Source organism: Taudactylus pleione, unplaced genomic scaffold, assembly GCF_031769625.1.
Source record: "Taudactylus pleione unplaced genomic scaffold, aTauple2 ptg000637l, whole genome shotgun sequence".
In the NCBI taxonomy this organism is placed as follows: Eukaryota; Metazoa; Chordata; class Amphibia; order Anura; family Myobatrachidae; genus Taudactylus; species Taudactylus pleione.
Window position 1 is genome coordinate 2,528,908 of NW_028285039.1, and position 16,290 is coordinate 2,545,197.

Below are 16,290 nucleotides of genomic sequence, written 5' to 3' on the forward strand. Positions count from 1 at the left end.
AAAAAGTGTCCTCAGTGTCCTGAAAAATGCCGTTGTACACAATGTCCACTTAACCACGGACATGTGGACAAGTGGAACAGGGCAGACTAAGGACTATATGACTGTGACAGCCCACTGGGTAGATGTATCACCTTACGCAGCAACAGCAGCAGCGTCACCAGTAGCAGCATCTCAGAAACGCCAGCTCGTTACAAGGCAGGCTACGCTGTGTATCACCGGTTTCAGTAAGAGGCACACCGCCGACAACCTCTTAGAGAAACTGAGGGAAATCATCGCCCAGTGGCTTACCCCACTTAGACTCTCCTGGGGATTTGTGATATCTGACAACGCCACCAATATTGTGCGGGCATTACATCTGGGCAAATTCCAGCACGTCCCATGTTTTGCTCACACAATAAACTTGGTGGTGCAGAATTTTCTGAAAAGCGACAGGGGCGTGCAGGAGACGCTTTGGGTGGCCCGAAAAATTTCTGGCCACTTTCGCCATTCAGCGACTGCGTGCCGAAGACTGGAGCGCCAGCAAACACTCTTGAACCTGCCCCGCCATCACCTGAAGCAAGAGGTTGTGACGCGGTGGAACTCAACCCTCTATATGCTTCAGAGGATCGAGGAGCAGCAAAAGGCCATACAAGCCTATACATCCACCTATGACATAGGCAAAGGAGGGGGTATGCACCTGACTCCAGCGCAGTGGAGAATGATTTCCGTGTTGTGCAAGGTTCTCCAGCCCTTCGAACTTGCCACACGTGAAGTCAGTTCAGACACAGCCAGCTTGAGTCAGGTCATTCCCCTCATCAGGCTTTTGCAGAAGCAGCTGGAGAAAGTGAAGGAGGAGCTAAGACGGAGCGATTCCGCTCGGCATGTGGGACTTGTGGATGAAGCCCTTCATTCGCTTTGCCAGGATTCCAGGGTGGTCAATCTGTTGAAATCAGACCACTGCATTTTGGCCACCGTGCTTGATCCTAGGTTTAAAGCCTATGTGGTGTCTCTCTTTCCGGCCGACACAAGCCTGCAGAGGTGCAAAGACCTGCTGGTGAACACACTGTCAGCTGAAGCGGAACGTGACACGTCAACGGCTCCTTCTTCATTTTCTCCCGCAACTGGGGCTGCCAGGAAAAAACTTAGGTATCCTAAGCAACCCGCTGGCGGTGATGCAGGGCAGGCAGGACCAAGTTTGGACATCTGGTCTGGACTGAAGGACCTGGCAACAATTTCTGACATGTCTACTGTCACTGCATATGATACTGTCACCATTGACAGAATGGTGGAGGATTACATCGGTGACAGCATCTAAGTAGGCATGTCAGACAGTCCATACCTGTACTGGCAGGAAAAAGAGGCAATTTGGAGGCCCCTGTACAAGCTGGCTCTATTTTACCTGAGTTGCCCCCCCTCCAGTGTGTACTCCGAAAGAGTGTTTAGTGCAGCCGGGAACCTTGTCAGCGAAAGGCGTAGGAGGTTGCTTCCACAGAATGTGGAGAAGATGATGTTCATCAAAATGAATTATCAGCTCTTCCAGGGAGACCAGCCTCCAGAAGGTACAGAGGGACCTGTGGTGGTGGATTCAAGTGGGGACGAGTTAATACTTTGTGAGGATGAGGATGTACATACTGAAGAGGGTGAGGAATCGGTGGATGAGGAGGATGAGGATGACATCTTGCCTCCGTAGAGCCAGTTTGTGCAGGGACACATTAATTGCCAGCTTGTTTTGTGGGGGCCCAAATGAACCAATCATTTCAGCCACAGTTGTGTGGCAGACCCTGGCGCTGAAATGATTGATTTGTTAAAGTGTGCATGTCCTGTTTATACAACATAAGGGTGGGTGGGAGGGCCCAAGGACAATTCCATCTTGCACTTCTTTTTTTTCTTTGCATTATGTACAGTTTGGGGCCTAGTTTTTCTAACTGCCATCCTGTCTGCCACTGCAGTGTCACTCCTAGATGGGTCACGTGTTTGTGCCGCCCACTCGTGTCGCTTAGCATAGTCATCCAGCTACCTCGGTGCAACCTTTTGGACATGAAAACACTATTGTGAGGTGTGAGGTGTTCAGAATAGACTGGAAATGAGTGGAAATTAAGGTTATTGAGGTTAATAATAGCATAGGAGCAGAGAAACCAACAAATTCTGTGATTTTAGCTGTTTTTATGCTTTTTTTAAAAAAAATACAGATCCAAAACACAAAACCCAGAACCCAAAACACGGAAGGGTGGTTTTGGCAAAACCAATCCAGATCCAAAACACGAAGAAAGATCCAGATCCAAAACCAAAACACAAAACACGAAAAGTGGCCGGTGCACACCCCTAATATATACATACATATATATATTTACATACATACAAAACTGAGCACTGCAAGAGGGTTCCTACCTGCAGGTTGGTGCTGCTGTGATCATCAGGTGGGGGGTGCTCCTGTTATCGTGGGGGGGGCACCCACGGAGAGAAGGGCTGTTGTGATCATGGGAGGGGGGCACCTGTGGGGGGGAGGGGCTGTTGTGACCACGGGAGGGGGGCACCCGCCAGGAGAGAGGGGCTATTGTGTTCACGGGAGAGGAGGCACAGGCTGTTGTGATCGTGGGAGGGGCGGTATCCACCTGTGATGAGCAGCAATAGCTCGGCCTCCTGCTGAGCAGACACTAGAGCCTACCTCTCCCTCTGGCTTCCATTTTGGGAGGGATTCTTCTATGTTATTTTATCACAAGTGGTTCAGGCAGGGAGATATGTGACGGCCGGGCATTTCAGCAGCCGGACTGGCCCATCTTGGCATCGGCCCTTCTGGCATTTGCCAGAACTGGCAGACGGCCAGTCCGGCCCTGGTCTGTAGTATTTTCCTGTATTTTGCACAGCCCATTCAGCCTGATTCAGAGTAGCATGCAAACCTTATGGTTTGTGTACTACTCTTGTAGTTAAAGTAGTACAAGATCTGTACTGCGCCTGTACCAATCTTCTACTGTGAGATTGCTCCAGTCGCAGCCTGATTGAAAGGCTAAGGCCATTTGGACGGGGCCGGCATTCTTTCCGAGAGTCACCCTCTGTTTTCCAAACTATCCGATGTGAAGCTGCTGTATTCAAATAGAGCAGTTTCACATTGGCCATCTTGGATTCAAAACAATACTACCTATTCCTTTGGAGCCAGCTAAAATGTAGGGAGGAGATAACAGCAGCTGCCTACATGAGTAATATATGTCCTTGAGGTTAGTCTATGTTTTGGGGGGAGGTGCATAGTCTATGTCCTGGAGGGGAAGCAGATAGTTTATGTTCTGTGGGAATGTGCTAGTGTACAGTATATCCTGGGGATGGGCTGGGGGAATGGGTAATGTATGTTCTAGGGGAAGCAGGTAGTCTATCTCTGGAGGGGTAGTCTATTTCCTGGGGGGATGGGTAGTCTCTGTCCCAGGGGGGTAGTCTATCTTCCAAGAGTAGGGGGGGTCACACACCCCTTGTCCTTAGCCTTTGCATGCCAATTACTAGGAAGATATATATAACTTAAATGTACATGTGTACCACCACCATAGATGCTTATAGAACTTCTCAATGTTATTAAAGTCAAGACATGCTTCTAAAAATACAATACAAAGTTAATGCAGTTAAAGTACTATGGCTAAAGATTAATTGAAGAGTCCATGTCAAAATATATTTTGTGAAGATGGACATTGATTATAGTGAACATATCTCCATGTGTATACCAGGGCACTCAATAATTTATTTGAAAGGGCAAAATAACCCACTATGTAGTTAATACTTTGTGGTGCATTAGTACCTAGGATTTTTTAACGATATGTTCATCTCTTTAATTTTAGGCTGAGGACTGTATTCAAGGAATTATTTCACAATCTATTCATCTGAGACAGCTACTACGGATAAAATGGATATAAGAGTTCGAAGACACAGATCTTTGACGAGAGGTCGGTGTGGCAAAGAATGTCGATATACCAGCTCTTCATTGGATAGTGAAAACTGCAGAGTGCCTACTCAGAAGTCGTACAGCTCCAGTGAAACATTAAAGGCTTATGATCATGAAAACAGAATGCATTATGGGAATCGTGTCTCTGACCTAGTTCACAGAGAATCTGATGAATTTCCAAGGCAAGGTATGGCTGTGTTATTTTGTAGGTTCCTGACCTTTCCACCAGCTTATTACTCTTTTCTTAAGTGGATGTAACAAATTTTGAGGAAAAACTGTTACTGCTACATTCCATGTTACAGTCAGCTCACAGACGGTACTGCTTCAGGGATACTTTTAGTTCAACAGTTTCTTCTGAGTAAATAAGTGTTTTTTTCTGATACAAATTGTTTGCTTTCAGAGGGATTAGTGACAATAAAACTTGTCAACAAACAAAATGTCAGTCCTGCATTCGACACATGTAGACATTGCTAAAGCATTCTCAAACAATCTGCAAAAGTGTATTCGAGTTTCAAAATGGAAATGCCATGATTTGATCATAAAACAACTTGTATAGTTATAGATTCCAAAAAGGATCAGGTTTATTTTCATTAAATTGCCAGTTTGATTAACCCTTAGATAATTGGTATTTTTATATTATTTTATTTCTTGGATTATAATTTTTTTTTACTAGATAAGTAGAACTTTAAAAATATTATGCTCTTAATTTAAAAAATATTATTTAATAAAAGAAAAATATAATGTATGTAAAATATACTATTAGATTACAGCTGGGACCAGCTTTTGGTTTAAAATGTTCTGTGCCTATCTCTTGCATGCATCAGCACATACATGTATACCTGGACTAAATTTATGTTTACATTTACCATATTTAACAGCTTTACAGTTTTTTCTATATTCACCATTTTACGTTCCAGCATGAAGCTAACCATCGTCTGGGTAGCTATGAATATTCATGAGTATTAATGAGAGAATGAACAACCAATATACTGGCAGGAATATGCTTATTGCACCCCTGAGAAATGTCCTATGACATCACCAAACTCCTAACATTCAATAAGTTGTCTCTGTATGATCACATGAGACCCCAGTTTCACATACATTTTTACCCACACTAACAGCTAATTTCAATAATGCCTAAGGCATTTTTTAGATCTTTTTTTCTCAATAATGCTAAGTGTATAAATACATGTACATTGCAATTAGGCTTTTACTTAAGCTGTAATGACAACTGTTAATGTTAATTTTTTCAAAACATGCATGACGGGTATACTTTACAACTATTTTAATAACAGGAAAAGGATTGGGATTGATCACTAGTAGAATCAAGAAAAACAGGTAGACAATTGTGTATAACACTTTCCACAATGTAATCTGCCATCCAATTAATACCGATGGCCAGTCAGTGCGCCTTGTATATTTAAACACACTGCTTTGTGTGCCATTTCTACTAGTTCTAGCTTCATTACTGATTATTTTACACTAAATACTAATGTACTGTCAATAAATTCACAGTTTATTTAAATAACTAAATACTATATGGCTACATTTATTATATTGCAAAACATTGATTCAATACAAAATATAAGTATTAAATAACCAAATGTATATCCCCACAGTGTAAATAAATGTCAAGTATAATTACATTTACTCACTGAACCACTGAAACTGTTCCAAAGAGAAAATTTAGTTTGAAAAAAAAATGCAGTCATTCTAGGGGGTAAATTTACTAAAGTGAGAGTTTTTAGAAGTAGAGATGTTGCCCATAAAAACCAATCAGATTCTAGCTATTATATTCTAGAAGGCGCTAGTTAAATGTTAAGTAGAATCTGATGGTTGCTATGGGCAACATCACCTCTTCTAAAAACTCTCACTTTAGTAAATTTACCCCTAGTACTGGTACTGTACATGATGTTTAAGTTGATGAAATGTCTATAGGATGCCCTTTTCCTATTTATTTCTTACACTCTTTCCTTCCTTGTCAGTGTCTTTAACTTATTATATTATGTATTTCTTATAAGCTAAGAAGTTCACTAATCATCAAAAAGTGCAGCTCAGTTTGAAAGTAACAAATATTATACTATTACTCAACTATAGACATTTGAATTCACCTCTCACAATGTTAGGACACTACCCTAAGTAGATCCAATAGAGGACAAAAAGATTTCAAAACATAGCAATTAAGCTGTTATATGTTCACTGTCCCTGCCCCATGCATGAATCCTCATACAGTACTTTTAAATTATGAAAAAGCTAACATAAAAAACAGTAAGTGTTAAAAAATGTATCTTAATGTCCCATCCTTTCAGAAGTGTGCCCAGACGTTTTATTAGAAGTCGTTGAGATGCTATCTATTTTACTTATTTTGCTTCTGCCCAGCTTGTCATTAGTCACTTGGTAGTAAAATATTATTTAAAGTGGAATCTAGCATTTATAAGAGTCATTTTATTTGATTCAGCTTTTCTTTGTAAATTGAAGTAAGATGTAATTAATCCAGCTGTGTGCTTTTGATTGTGGTTTTACTACAATTTGAAGTTTAGACCAATAAATTACTGTATCACTAGGATAATACAGAGGATTAAAAGAGCCAATAAACCTTATTTTTAAATATGCCTATTTTTTGTTTCATTAAATACTTTCTTAAGTTGAAAGAACTTTCTACAAGACTAGCTGCAAATAAATTTATTCACTTTGGCTCTGTGTTTATTTAGGATTTTACTACTATTGTCTTTTTACGGCATATATTATCCTAACATCACACAGACTTTATGTCTTTATTTAAAGTGATATACTGCAGTGCTGATGGACAGACAATTACTTTCTATCAATTGTAGGTGCAGTCATAATAAAAAGAACATGTCTGCAGCTCTGCATAGACATTAGATATGCACAAAACTACAAATGTCATAAATACAGAGTTTATTTTTTGAAATTTTGATTAAAGCAAGTTCGCTCAGTATGTATTCCAATACCTAAAACTGCATTGATCTGAAGTCACAGGCTGATATGTACCAATGGGGGCAGGCAGAGCTCTAACCGAAGAGCAGTGAGTAAGAGGATCAACTGTCATACTGCACCTGCACTGACAGTTACTATTTTCCTCCAAGCACATTTTAATATATCATGGTCTCCAATGTTGGTTGGCAAAGATTTCTGCTAGACAATGATTTCTGTTCTGCAATGATTTCTATTCTGCAGTGATTTCTGAAACCACAGTAAGTTGGGAAGTTATACTGATTCCTGTCCTGTAAGTCACTCTGTTCCTGATATACCCCATTCCAAAAAGTCATTGACTACAACCATCTGCACTGTCATTTTCTCCTTAATTGCATTGTCATCCAGGTGTGAATGAGTTCTATGAGCCTTGTCAAAGCTTTCCTCCTTTAGTATCACATTCAAACTAAGGGTTAGAAGTGAAAAGCCAAGATCCATGAAAAAGTATTGCGGATTGCGACTTTTCGCCAGTCGGAAACTTATCTCCGCATTCAATTCCAAATACTTTTCGCGTGCATGGAAAGTCAATGCAATATAATAAGCGAAAAAGATTTGCTTCGGAATAGGAGGAGAAAATAAGTGATTTTTTTTTATTTTGGGGTGCAAAGGTGGGGAAAACACTCAGAACCCTTGGGACAGCCCTCCAAAGGATAACTGCATCAAAAAATCCCTAAAAAAAAAGTGAGGAACACCCCAAAAAAGTACTTTCATTTTGGGGGCAAATAAGTACAAAGTTCGGGTACAAGCATAAAATGTAGCGAAATAAACTTCTTGGGGGTCTGCAAGTATGGTTAAGGTGTTTTTGGGATTTGCAACAGGTGCGTTTTTCACGTTTTTTAAAAGTTCACTTTAGCAACTTTAAAATATGCTAGCACCCATTTTCAAGCACCCCAAATTTGACTGGACTAGCAATTTTCTCCCAAGAAAACTGCTTAATGCCATTCTTCACCACTTGTGCAAAGACACTAATTAGAGGCAATTGTACCAGCTTAAGTACCCCAAACAGTTTAACTAGGACTAATCGGGCACTACTTCATTGATCCCCAATGTTTCTGACTCTTTTTGGGGGGTTCAGGCTGATTTCCCCGATTCTGACACCACTTTCCCCCTTTAATAACTTTGTGTGTCGCCATTTTCGGAATTGAAAACGGCGAATAGACGGACGCGCACGATAAGTTTCCGCGTCCAAAAGATGCAATGTAGGCAAAAAGTCAGGCAGGCGGAACTTTATCTCGGGTGCAAAACTAATTGAATACCGCCCTAAGTTTAGCTCTTTTCACATCTCAGCCTTCAAAAGTGTGGTCCTTTTCAAGACCATCCACTGTTAAAGCACAACCAAAGACTAATTTTCAGAATAGCCATGCCACCAAAAAAAAACAAGTAAGTCTGGTTTGCAGCTCCTCAGCTGCTAGAAGTAAAAGAGAGGCAAGATATGGGGAGTCCTCAGAGGAAGTACAAGCAGATGTCAATGGATCAATGGAATAGGGTTATAGGCGAGGAAAATGTAAAAGAAAGGAGGCTGCAGATATACTTCCAGGTCCATTATTCAACCCGGGCAATGCTGGGTATCCCAGCTAGTATCCAATAAAGTAAGTATATGCTACAGCAGTCCTGTTCATTCATAGTTAAAATAAGGTAGATATTTTTATTTAATGGAAATGCCACACTCTTGTAGTTTGTCCTGGAATTTCCTCTGAGCTCAGACATAATATATTCCCCTGCTGAAGTTGGCACAGGGAAAGTTGTCATAAATGTCAATTTCTTACTTTTACCCATATCAATATGTGATGTCATTATTTAAACAACTGGCATTTCTTTATAAGTATTTTTCATTCATTGAAAAAAAAAATCCACCATAAGCTTTGTTGTAGTGTCAACCATTCCATGCACAGCTTTGCTAAGTAGCATTAAAGAGTGACATTTAGGATATGTATATGAATACTTTACCATGAATAGACATCTCTGTTCATAAGGGTTATGTACATACTTAAAAAGTATGCTGCTGCTCCTTAGGTATTATTGTGCCCCCTCATGTTGGCATGGTCTTTATTTATAGAGAGCATATCACTAGCTTCTGGAATTAATTTTTTTTTATTGCACAGTGCTTTGTGCATTATGCAAGTACACATATTGGAGCTTGGTTTGCCTGGGACAGTGCTTTTTAAGTCAACAGCCTGAAGACTGTAGCTAGCTGCCCAAAAGAAGACATACAAGTGGTGAATGTCTAGAGTCTTGTCTGTGACTTAGGGGGTCATTCAGACCCATTCACGAGCAAAGGACGCTCGCAAGTGGGTTGATGGTGCCAAATTGCGCATGCGCACGACGGAGGTAGCTCCGTCGTGCGCATGAGCGAGACCCGAATAACGACGGCCAAGCTGTCGTTATGGGTCTCGCACCAAACGGGGCGTGCTGTCGATGGTGAGTGACAGCACGCCCCCTTTAGTGGGCGTGCCGGGGGCATGGCTGCTAGACGGAGGCGTTCCAATGGGAACGCCTATCGTCTGAGTCCGGCCCCACTGACCTCACAAGTGATGTCAGTGGGAGTGATTTTGGCTCTGATAGAGCCAAAATCACTCCAGGGCTTGCAGTCACCGAGACCCTACCACAGGGTCTCGTCACAAGCCCGATGGTCGTGATGGTCTTGACCATCGCGACCATCATCATGGACACTCGCTATAGCTGTGGACGGTAACCCACAGCTATGCGAGCGTCCATGAGGCTGCTCCATTTTCAGGGAGGAGGGCCCTGATTCAGAGCGAGCGCTCTGGTCAGAGCGTCCGGCTCTGAATCAGGCCCTTAGTTTTCACTCTAGAGAATCCATGCACATTGTCCCTTGTTTAGTGTAGAAAACCCCAGGCTGTTAGTGGGGAAAATCCTAGACTTTTTTTGTAAGTCACTGTAAATCAATCTATTTGTTTATGTACTTGTATGGTGCTGCGGAACACTTGTGGCGCCATATAAATAAACAATAATAATAATAATAGACTTTTAGTGGGGATAATCCTAGACTGATATTGGGGGAAATCCTAGACTGTTTAGCATGTTTTCTCTATGGGGGGGGACCAGCCAAAGTTGCCTGGTGCTCGGCAGATTAAGGAATTTTAATAGGCCACATTGCCTGATACTTTTTAATTATTTTTTTTTTATTTATGTACAGAGCTTCCTATTTATTTCAATAACCAATTAATTTGAGGAGGGTTTCTAAATGTAACACATACAGTATGCCAAAAATGACATTGAATTGAATGGGTTGGTAACAAGAAAACTCTGTACATCTAACATTTTCAACACATTGTAAATGCATTAATGCATGTGAAGTACATATCAACCACATGTGTATTGAATTTGAAACACTTACTTGCACAAACACATAGCTTTAGTATGCCTTTTCACATGTGTTTCTGACTTTTTTTTCCATAACTGTCTAGTGGAAATTGAATTGTATAAATAAAATTGGATCCACAACTTAATAACTAGCTTATTACACCCAAAGAGGAGTAAATATTTAGTGTGGGATGTAAAAGCAAATAGTACAATGATAGATTGTGATAATTAAAAAGATATCTCTCCAGTCATGTTTAACTCCAATTAATATTGGATTATTTTTCAGTAGCTCATCATAGATCAATTAGAAGAAGCTAACAATTCTTTTATTTACTCTTTGAGGTTTCAATACGCCTTATATAGTGCTCTTTTCCATTTCATAGATTTATTTTGTCTCCAAGACCTTTCCTGCTATGTTTCATCGTGCTTTGTGTTTAATGCTGTGTGTATCTTTTGCGCCATTACTGTATTTATAACCCAGTATCCCATGCTATTGGCCATTTGTGAGCAGTTTTATGAAAGAGACATAAACATTATACATAGTTGTTGTCACAGGTTGGCTTTTAAAGCCACAAAGATGCCTTCTTCAGTTGTGACAATCTTACATTTTATTGGGAACACATAAAAATTATACATAGATGTTATTTGGTGGTGGTTGCGACAACATTTACAACATTTACAACATGTATCATTTTTATCATTGTCCAGTAAAAAATAATCAGTCTTAAAAAAACCAGCATTTATTTTTATTGTATATACATCACCTTTGTAAACACACACACTAACATTGCTTAGCAGAGTGACCATCAAATTGCTGTTTCAAGCAATGACCAAGACTTTGTACCATGCATTCCTTAGTATACTGTACCTAGCAGTAACCAGATACATTATACAAAATTATGCCCATCAAGAAATCACTCAATTTGTAACAATAGAAATGAACCAAAAATATATTTGCTATTTAACAAATTATTTACCAAATTACCAATTATCAGTGATCATCGTTTACTTAACAATAAGAAACACATTAAAAGCTACCTCAATTAGCTCCTAGAAAAATCATATATAGGTACCTATTTAATAAGAACAATTAAAGAACTTCTTTTTAGTATCACTGTAATTTATTAAAAGCTGAACGCAGGAGATATCAGAGATGGTCAGTGAGAACTGTGGTTTGGGCCACGTAATGAAGCTCATAAACACTTAACAATTCTTTAGTTGGCTTTAATAGTTAATGCCACCTGACAACTGGATTAGCCAAAGGCAGATTTTGGGGTCAGGCAGCCCCTAGATACAACATTCCCCCCAAATAAAAAAAAATGTTGCTTCCAGTAATATAACAAGAGACAGTAATTTAATAAGTATGTGGTCTGGTACTTAAATACATACTTTCAATGAGGATACATTCTAATCAGGGCCACCAGTGCCATCAGACAAGGATCTGTGCTTCAGCATCTCAGGTGGCAAAGCCTTCACATGCGACTCCCATGCCAGCTCCGCTTGCACAGCTGATCAGCAGCGCTGCAGAGCTGGCCAGCAGTGATGGGTATCAGCAGGCTGCACTGCCTCTGACATCACTGCTGGCTCAGGCTCTGCCCCCTTCATGATGGTGTTGGCCGGTCCAAATCAGATGCTTCTGGAGTCCAGAATGGCAGACAGCAAAGCGATAGATCCACACTTCCAGCACTGCATGCTCTGATATGGGAAGCGGGGGCAGCAGACTGTTGTGCCACCCCCAGCAAGTGGTATCTTTAGGCACATGCCTCATGTCCCTATTGGGATATATGTCACTGGCGTTAGCTGTTGTAGACCATTACCGACAACCCTGCCAAACTTCATGCTCTTTCATCCCATTCATTAATATTTTTATGTACATGTGAGGCATGATGGTCGTACTTATAAAGTGCATATGGTGAGTCAGCACTCAAAATTAAAGTGATAGCAAATGTGCTCACTTTACTAAAGTTTTTTAAGGGTCAATTATTTGTTTAATAGGACCCTTAGTCTTGACCTAGTTACAGAAAAAGGCAGTAATTTCAAACATGTCTATGGACTCAAACATGTAGTGACATTTTGATTTGTCAGTGAAAAGTTTCTTTCTCAAGCAACTATTTAATACAGGAGGTACAGTACCCAGGCAGCATGTATTACTTCTAACTTCAGACTGCTCTTGTCTAGATGTTACTATAACTACTACATTCACTGTTTGAGAGTTGTTAATAATGCAGTAAAAACATCACTTTTCATACTAAACTTAATGGATTGGTAACTAGTCTGATCTCAACCACAAGATTTATCTAATACATATTAAATTCAAAATAATATACTGTTAGGTCCAATCTTTGTGTCCAATACACCACAGTGGCTTCAGTCAGCTAATATACATGTATTAAAGATCAAAGCTAATTTTATTGTTTATAGCATTGATTATTGTTCCTTATAATATACTTTATTTCTTCATATACTGTCCCAGAACTTCCAGCAACAAGATATGGTGCTACTGTTAGGTTTGGCATAAGGAGGGAGGGGGGTGGAGATTGGCACATTTCTTTGTAAAAGTGTAATTGGCAGCCACAGCTGCTATGCACGTTTGGTCTGGCATACAGACGTTTGGCCCGCGCTACGAATGCCAGTTTTGAGAGATGGTGCTTCTGTTCAGCAGTGTCTAAATGTATTAACAGTTGTCTAACCCTAGAGTAACATGAGTAAACTGTGTAGAAGGGTTTTACTTTGCACATGCAAATGTCAAGACCAGATTAAGGCTTGTGTGGGCTCTGGTGCAACTGAGTTGTGGGATTACCCACCAATAAAATTGCTAACCCGGAATCCCACCAAAACACCCCCTCTGTCTACCCACAACTGCAGTCCACCAATAAAATGAACAATCCCCCTGCCTGAACACCCACAGACCACCTGCCCGCCGCCACTACTGTGCCCCTTACCTTTAATGCAAAAGTTAATACACTCACCAAAACTCTTAGAAGATGCAACATAAACATGTCTTGTTGTGTAGTGAAGCAGAATCTTGCTTCCCTCATCATCCCACTATGACACCATTTGTATACAAAGTGCGGTAGTCAGACAGGTTTTCAGATAAACATCACTGAACATTATTTCAGGTTGTCAGGATGGCAAAAATAGCATGACCCTGTCACTGTCTATACATTGATCATCTATCTAGTGACCAGGCAACTAGTTCAGATTCAGTCGCACTTCTCACTTCTCACAATGGGGCCCTGTACACCCAATATTTTAGGGGCCTCCAACCCCGGTTCCCTGGCAGGTACAGGCCATTCATTTGAGAGTCTTCCTTTTCTATATGTGGTTTCTCTACAATGGGGATCCTCTAAAGGAATTGTTCCTCCCTGGGCAGATAGTGACTACAGTTGGTATTTATGTTAGCAATCACATAGTCCGGAAGATGTCTGTTTATGTAGGACTATAACCAATGTCATTGTTATATAAAAGCCTCCACAGTGTGTCCCCCTAGCCCCCACAGTGTTCCTCCAGCTCCCACAGTCTCTCTCCTGTCACCACAGTCTCTCTGCAGCCCCCACAGTGTATCTCCAGTCCCAACATTGTACCTCCAACTCCCACAGTCTCTCTCCAGTCCTCACAGTCTCTATCTAGCCCCTGCAGTGTATCTTCAGTCCCCACATTGTACCTTCCGCCACCACAGTCTCGCTCCAGCCTCCCACAGTGGCCCTCCAGTCCCCACAGTGTCTCTCCATTCTCCAGCCAACACAGTCTCTCTCCAGCCTCCCACAGTGGCCCTCCAGTCCCCACAGTGTCTCTCAATTCTCCAGCCAACACAGTCTCTCTCCAGCCTCCACAGTGGCTCTCCAGTCCCCACAGTGGCCTTCCAGTACCCACAGTGTCTCTTCAGTCCCCAGTGTCCCTCCAGCCCCCACAGTCTCTATCCAGCCCCCACAGTGGTCTTCCAGTCCCCAGAGTGTCATTCCATTGCCACAGTGTCCATCCAGCCCCCACAGTAGCCCACAAACTTACCTTTTTCTGGCTGCTGCCAGTGCAGTAAAGCAGCAGCAGTGGCTTCCCATACAGAGATCCCGTTGCCTGTGCCCTACTGACTACCTCGAACCTTAGGGCCCTGTACAACTGTGCTACTAGTCCCCCCTGTCACTGGGCCTAGAAACATCATATTATAAAATATTTATTTCAATTTTATGAATCTACAGGTTTGGAGGGACTAGCATTGGGCAATTTAAATTGATTCTAATTGCTAGAAACATACACACACACATATCACATATTCTGCAAGTGAAGCTATTATTTTTCCTTTAACAGCAGATGGCATTTTTTAAGGCACTCATTTGCATTTCAAACCAAATTTGATTTGGTCATGTCTAAATGAATGACATTGGAGGCACCTTATTTTAACACCTTTGCTGTACAAAGAGAGGACAGATTGATCATTATCAAAGCGCATAGATTTTGTGTCTACATTAAAATAATCTAAAATCATAAAGTTTATTAACAGTCATCTAGTAACTACTTAGGTTAATAAACATTGTGCAGGTCAAATGCAAAAATTTGAAGCCAAGCAAATAAGGCATCCTCACAGAATACATAAATCGCTGCATTATTACCAATAAACATGCATGAAAAGATTTACATGGAAATTACTCTATCCAACCTTCAAATTGTGACAACTTCACAGGTCTACTCAATGTAGAAGGAATTCGCCTGGAGAAAGCCCATTAAAGCAAACAAAGTAGCTTCTTCCTGCAATCTTGGATATTTATTAAGTGAGGTTTTTGTTTTTACTGAGAGACTGTGGCATTACCTTGATTTGTTTTGATTTTAATCAAAATAAATAATTGCTCTAGCCTTGAGCTTCCCTGGGTAAGTGTTACAAATATCTTCCAGAATTGTGGGGAATGTACTGCAATGTAAGAAAGCATCTAGGACTACCCATTGTATAGAGAGCTGACACTTGTACTGTACTATTTATTTTCTTAGAATTCATTTATTTCAAAATAGTATCTTGGCTTGAGTGAAGATGCACAGTGCATGAATATACTGTAACTATTTGTCCACCAGGTATTTGTGTGCCCAAAGTCTGTTTCTGGAAGTCCGTCTATGTAGACACTTCGGATGCCCCTTTGCATCACCTTGGTATGTTGTAGAAGTGTGAATGTTGGTGAAAGTAAAAAGTCACTTTACAGTCTTGTCTTCTATTACTTTTTGGATAGCTTAGTTAATTCCATCCACGGTATAAAATTTTCCTCCCAAAATGCTCTATGCTCTATTGCTAAAGGTAACACTTATATAAGCCCATATATTAGAATATATAAATTATAGTTTATCTGTGAGCACCAGCAGGAAAGGTCTTTGACCAGGAAACAAGTGCAAAATGGTGCTGTATACGACAAAGCGGAGAATCAAGCAGGATAATGAAGGGGAGCCCTGACGCGTCTCTTTGTTTAATGACTAACTCACGGGGTGGGTGAGACTATATATACTTGTTACACATGTACAGTATATATACTGTAGTCTTTCACCTTTTCTGTGACACAATGACAACACCCGAATTTGACTGTCTACCATTTCAATGTTAGATCTTGACAATTCCAGGGGTTGCCTCACTCAGGGATAATAACTGATTTTTTATTGAGGCATATCACTAAATCAAGGGACAGGCCACATGCCACATTTAATAATGGTCAAAGAGCCAGTGTGTCAATGGATAGGTGTGTTAAGAATGAGTACTAGTCCCTGAGCAATTGAGGGTCACCAAACTAAAGATTTACATAATGTATTAACATAAACAGTGTATGATAAGGATAATAACTGACAAATAATAGCAATGACAATTGTGGATCAATCCATAAAAAGTGTACATTTTCTGGTTGCTTGAAAATTTTTCAAAAATGTAAATTTTTTTGTCAGTTATCTCCCCTATATGCCAATAGTTCAAAACCACTAATATTTTTTTTACATGCTTCAGTTTCAAAATGGTGGCAATTTTTGTGTTTCTAGGCATTTACACAAATGCAACTATCTCAGGACTGAGACGTGATAGAGCCTTGGGACAAAAACCATTGTTCTCA

At 40.6% G+C, this 16,290-nt stretch overlaps 1 protein-coding gene across 3 annotated transcripts in view; it reads left to right on the forward strand.

Annotated features, from left to right (window-relative positions):
• The first annotated feature begins 3,862 nt into the window (after positions 1-3,862).
• TENM2 (teneurin transmembrane protein 2) overlaps positions 3,863-16,290 on the forward strand; it is a 2,186,131-nt gene continuing 2,173,703 nt past the window's right edge. For all 3 annotated transcript variants that reach the window (XM_088454943.1, XM_088454942.1, XM_088454944.1), the window contains exon 1: positions 3,863-4,088. In XM_088454943.1, the coding sequence (XP_088311069.1) occupies positions 3,863-4,088 (226 nt within the window). The remainder of the gene's footprint in view (positions 4,089-16,290) is intronic.